General features: G+C 39.6%; 1 protein-coding gene across 1 annotated transcript in view; it reads right to left on the reverse strand.

Moving 5' to 3' along the window:
* The window catches only part of LOC130361806 (T-kininogen 2-like), a 54,107-nt gene extending 50,345 nt beyond the window's left edge, over window positions 1-3,762 (reverse strand). Inside the window, exon 1 of the mRNA XM_056565314.1 lies at window positions 3,568-3,762. Coding sequence (XP_056421289.1) covers window positions 3,568-3,762 — 195 coding nt within the window. The remainder of the gene's footprint in view (window positions 1-3,567) is intronic.
* Between the last annotated feature and the right edge of the window lie 2,634 nt (window positions 3,763-6,396).

Here is a 6,396-nt window from a genome sequence, read left to right on the forward strand (position 1 = left end):
TCTGGCACACAACCTGACAAAACATGTCGGATTTACACATAGTAAATCAGGGCCATTGTTTGCAGTCAAACAGAAGCCCAAAAGTTCTCTACCATCTGAGAAAGCATCAGCCTTATGGCACATGGCTATGGGCCCAGGAGTTTCAAGTTACATAGTATACAATGAGGTTGATATATATATATATATATATATATGTATATATATATATATATATATATATATATATATATATATATATATATATATATATATATATATATATCGTCATGGCCGTACATGTTGGCACCCCTGAAAATTTTCAAGAAAATTAAGTATTCCTCACAGAAAAGGATTGCAGTAACACATGTTTTGCTATAAATAATAATATATACAGTAACCCCCTGACATGCGATGGCCCCGACATATGATAAAATCGACATACGATGGCCTCTCAGAGGCCATCGCATGTCGATGTCAGCATCGACATATGATGCTTTTATATGTCGGGGCCATCGCATTAACTGCTATACGACAGCGCAAAATGCTTAAGCTGCTGTCGGATAGCAGTTTAAGCATCCCTGGCAGGTTCGCTTACCTATTCCCGCTGCTCCGGGTCCACTTCACGATCCTCCGGTGTCTTCCACATCTTCTCCAGGGTCCGGGCCTCGCTTTCCGGCGTCGTTATTACGTCACTACTCACGCCGCGCCGGCGCAGCAGCGTAATAACGTCACCAGAAAGTGAGGCCCGGACCCTGCAGAAGATGCGGAAGAAGCCGGAGGATCCCGAAGAAGACATCGGAGCAGCGGGACAGCATCGGGAGCCCCTGGGACTGCATCGGGAGCGGTGAGGACCTGATCCGGAGCGGTGGGGACAGGTGAGTACAGCTTCCTATACTTTACATTGCACGGATCCCTCAACATACGATGGATTCAACAAACAATGGGTCGTTTGGAACGAATTACCATCGTATGTTGAGGGACCACTGTATATATATATATATATATATATATATATATATATATGAATATAACACATGTTTATTCCCTTTGTGTGTATTGGAACTAAATGAAAAAAGGGAGGAAACAAAGCAAATTGGACATAATGTCACACCAAACTCCAAAAATGGTCTGGACAAAATTATTGGCACCCTTAACTTAATATTTTGGTTGCACGCCCTTTGGAAAAAATAACTGAAATCAGTTATCCTATAACCATCAATAATCTTCTTACACTTCTCAGCCGGAATGTTGGACCACTCTTCCTTTGCAAACTGCTCCAGGTCTCTCTTATTGGAAGGGCACCTTTTCCCAACAGCAATTTTAAGATCTCTCCACAGGTGTTCAGTGGCATTTAGATCTGGACTCATTCCTGGCCACTTCAGAACTCTCCAGCGCTTTGTTGCCATCCATTTCTGGATGCTTTTTTATGTATGTTTGGAGTCATTGTCCTGCTGGAAGACCCAAGATCTCAGACGCAAACCCAGCTTTCTGACACTGAGCTGTACAGTGTGACCCAAAATCCATTGGTAATCCTCAGATTTCATGATGCCTTGCACACATTCAAGGCACCCAGTACCAGAGGCAGCAAAACAACCCCAGAACATCATTGAACCTCCACCATATTTCACTGTAGGTACTGTGTTCTTTTCTATGTAGGCCTCATTCAGTTTTCAGTAAACAGTAGAATGATGTGCTTTACCAAAAAGCTCTATCTTGGTCTCATGTGTCCCCAAGATGTTTTCCCAGAAGGATTTTGGCTTACTCAAGTTCATTTTGGCAAAATGTAGTCTTGCTTTTTTATGTCTCTGTGTCAGCAGTGAGTTCCTCCTGGGTCTCCTGACATAGCGTTTCGTTTCATTTAAATGTTGAGAGATCATTTGTTCTGACACTGATGCTCCCTGAGCCTGCAGGACAGCTTGAATATCTTTGGAACTTGTTTGGGGCTGCTTATCCACCATCCCGACTATCCTGCGTTGACACCTTTCAGCAATTTTTCACTTCCATCCACGCCCAGGGAGATTAGCTACAGTGCCAGGGGTTGCAAACTTCTTGATAATGTTGCGCACTGTGGACAAAGGCAAATATAGATCTCTGAAGATGGGCTTGTAACCTTGAGATTGTTGATATTTTTCCACAATTTTGGTTCTTATGTCCTCAGACAGTTCTCTTCTCCTCTTTCTGTTGTTCATGCTTAGTGTGACAATACAAAGCCTAAGTGAACTTCTCTCCTTTTTATCTACTTTCAGGTGGGATTTTTATATTGCCCACACCTGTTACTTGCCCCAGGTGAGTTTAAAGGAGCATCACATGCTTGAAACAATCTTATTTTTCCACAATTTTGAAAGGGTGCCAATAATTTTGTCCAGCCCATTTTTGGAGTTTGGTGTGACATCATGTACAATTTGCTTTTTTTTCTCCCTTTTTTGGTTTAGTTCCAATACACACAAAGGGAATAAACATGTGTATAGCAAAACATGTGTTACTGCAATCCTTTTCTGTGAGAAATACTTCATTTTCTTGTAAAAATTTTACAGCCAACATTTACAGCCATGATTGTATGAATTATTTTAAGGCCAGGTAAACACATAGTAAATGTGTCTTAAAATTTAGGTTGCGGAATCTATGCTATGCAAGGGAAACACATTGTAAATAAATGGGGTGTTAGCAAACCTGATCTACAGTATGCTCTATCTGTTGCAGAGTCCATGCAGATTTTCACACAATAAAACATGTAACACGTGCATATTTCGGCACAGATTTTGAGACTGTTTCAACAGATTCATATTTGCACCATGTATGAACCCAGACAAAAGGATGTAAGTAGTGTCTAATTATGACACATTACCAGAATTCATGTATCCGGCTAAGTTTCCACTTGTTTTTTTTTCTGGCAGTTTTTGGAATACTGCCACTGCAGTTTTTGAGCCAAAGTCAGAAGTGGATCCATAAGGGAGGAGAAGTATAAGTCCTTCCTTTATATTTCCTATTCCTTTTGAATACACTTCTGGCTTTGGCTCAAAAACTGCAGTGGCTGTATTCCAAAAACTGCCAGAAAAAAAAGCAAATGGAAGCTTATCCTTACTGATATGTTTATGTAAAGAACATAAAGTGATCTCTACTATGTTGATCTCTTAAGTACATGGACATCATGCTGGGTGACTGGCTCATCCACCCCTGTGCACTACTCTGTTTTTTAAAAGATGGTTGAACACTTTGACAACTTGTGACATCCTGTTTTCTCATAGATTGTAAGCTCTTGTGGATAGGCCTGACTTGTTTGAATTGTTTATTGGTTTGTTACTATGAAATGTTTTACCTTATCTGTTTATATGTCCCCACCGAATTGCAGAATATGTTAGTGTTATTAAAATAATGATTATTAATATTATTATTTATATAACTGCTGACAGATAAAGGGATTAACATTGAATATTTTGTAACAAAGGCATTTGGGTGAGATATAGAAGGCAGCAAATGAACAGTCAGCTCTTGGAAATTATTTGCTGGAAGCAGGAAAAATTATGTGAGAACCTGAGCATAGCCAGTCTACATATTATAAGCTATATTTCAAACAATGCTGTCTCCTACCTTTTTTGCAGCCTCTGTGATTCTGTAGAGGGCAAATTGGTTCCCATCTTCTTTTGCGTCATTTAAGGACCTTAGCACCTCATCTGCTGCCTGAAAAACCGTTTGGTCATTACAATCTGCATTGTCTGCACCACCCTGGTTAGCAGAACCTATAAAACAGTATGAGAAGAGGAGCGCAATGGGCAGGAGCCTCATTTCAGCCACTGATTTCCTTGACTAATGGATACCACTTAGGAGACCGTGGACTTGTGAATCCTTGACAGTCATCAAAAGGGACAGAAGGCAAACAAAACATTGCCTGGTCAGAGAATGGTCAACAAACTCTGATGACGGATGTTACTCAATCCACACAATGCTATCTGCAGTATAGGGTTAAATAAACAGTTCTTTGAGTGGGCTGTGTTGTCCTTGGAGGTTGTGCAGATCACGTAACAGGAGTCATAGGGTATGAAGTTGTGCAATATTACTACCGGTACTGTTTTAATGATTCCCTGTAGCCAGTCACAATGCTCTGTGTAGCCAATAATAATGCACCCTGTAGCCAGTAGTAATGCCCCCTGTAGCCAGTAATAATGCCCTCTGCAGCTAGTAATAATGCCCCCTGTAGCCAATCACAATGCTCCCTGTAGCCAGTAATATTGCCTCCTTTGCTACAGAATGTAAATAACTTTTTTAACATGAGAACAAAAAAACTAAAGTTGAATTCAAGATGGCTACCATGTTAGTGACAGAGAACACAAGGAGCCTCCAAGGAGGTGGCGGACATCAGGAGGCGCTGGACACACTCGGAGGGTAGAAACAACTTTAATCACAAATCATGCAACGCGTTTCACAGATTATCTGCTTCATCAGGCATACTCAGGTGAGTAAAAGCATACTATATATAGGGGACTGGGTGGTTAGCCCTCCAGGTGAGCCAAGGAGGGAGTTAACCCTCAAGGCTCCACTGGAGGGGAACCACCCAGTGTACAAAGATACACATACGAATAAACAGAAAAGGGAGAACATTTCACATATGAACAATACAGATAAAAGGGAACATGTATAAAAGGTATATAAAAAATATATAAAATATATAAAAAAAATATATAATATGTTCATATGTACTGGAATGCAGGGGTGAAAAAACACCTGGCTGACTAGCAACTATGTTCAATAAGGTAGAGTATTACACCAAAGGCAACTAGTAAAGAGGAATGATAAAAAAAACAACAAAAAACAAACAAACAAAAAAAAAAACATATAAAAATTTTTTTTTTCCCCCCTTTTTTTTAACAGAGAGCATAATATATATAAATCACAAAATTATACATATTACCGGGCATTTTCTATTGTCTCGTTCAAACCTCCTGGAAATAAAGTACCTAAAGTAAAAATCCAAAATGACTCTCTATTAATCAGTCTCTGAAATCTATTGCGGATGTGATCTGGAATGGTTTCGATAATGATTAATTTGATGCTATTGATATCTTTATTGTGTTTTAATGTAACATGGCGTGAAACGCTATGGAGAAGAAAATTTCTTTTGATGTTTGACCTGTGTTTGTTCATGCGGGACCGCACGGCCTGAACCGTGCGGCCCACATATTGCATGCCACAAACACAGGTCAATAAGTATATGACGTATGAACTGTCACAATTAAGGGTACCTTTAATAGTGTAAGATAGTCCTGACTGATTTGACTTGAAACTATTAGTACCCCCTGCAATCATGGGACAGCAAAGGCATCTCCCACGACTACAGGGGTATACCCCCGGTGTCTTCTGGGGTGTAATATGATTTTTCACAGGTTGATCAAGGGGTTTTAACCTGCTGGGAGCTAGCAAATTACGGAGATTACTAGATCTCCGGAAAGTAACCCCTGGGTGTTGAGGGAGAGACTTCTTCAAAATTGGGTCATCCTTAACCCCTTCAGGACCAAGCCCATTTTGGCCTTAAGGACCAGAGCGTTTTTTGCACATCTGACCACTGTCACTTTAAACATTAATAACTCTGGAATGCTTTTAGTTATCATTCTGATTCCGAGACTGTTTTTCGTGACATATTCTACTTTAACATGGTGGTAAATTTTTGTGGTAACTTGCATCCTTTCCTTGTGAAAAATCCTAAAATTTGATGAAAAATTAGAAAATTTTGCATTTTTCTAACTTTGAAGCTCTCTGCTTGGAAGGAAAATGTATATTACAAATAAAAAATTTTTTTATTCACATATACAATATGTCTACTTTATGTCTGCATCATAAAAGTGATGAGTTTTTACTTTTGGAAGACACCAGAGGGCTTCAAAGTTCAGCAGCAATTTTCCAATTTTTCACAAAATTTTCAAACTCACTATTTTTCAGGGACCAGTTCAGATTTGAAGTGGATTTGAAGGGTCTTCATATTAGAAATACCCCACAAATGACCACATTATAAAAACTGCACCCCCAAAGTATTCAAAATGACATTCAGTCATCATTTTAACCCTTTAGGTGTTTCACAGGAATAGAAGCAAAGTGAAGGAGAAAATTCACAATCTTCATTTTTTACACTATCATGTTCTTGTAGACCCAATTTTTGAATTTTTACAAGGGGTAAAAGGAGAAAATGTATACTTATATTTGTAGCCCGATTTCTCTCGAGTAAGCACATACCTCATATGTCTATTTAAAGTGTTCGTCGGGCACAGTAGAGGGCTCAGAAGGGAAAGAGCGATAAGGGGATTTTGGAGAGTACGTTTTTCTGAAATGGTTTTTGGGGGGCATGTTGCATTTAGGAAGCCCCTATGGTGCCAGAACAGCAAAAAACCCTCACATGGCATACCATTTTGGAAACTAGACCCCTTGAGG

This window comes from Hyla sarda, chromosome 3, assembly GCF_029499605.1.
Source record: "Hyla sarda isolate aHylSar1 chromosome 3, aHylSar1.hap1, whole genome shotgun sequence".
Lineage (NCBI taxonomy): Eukaryota > Metazoa > Chordata > Amphibia > Anura > Hylidae > Hyla > Hyla sarda.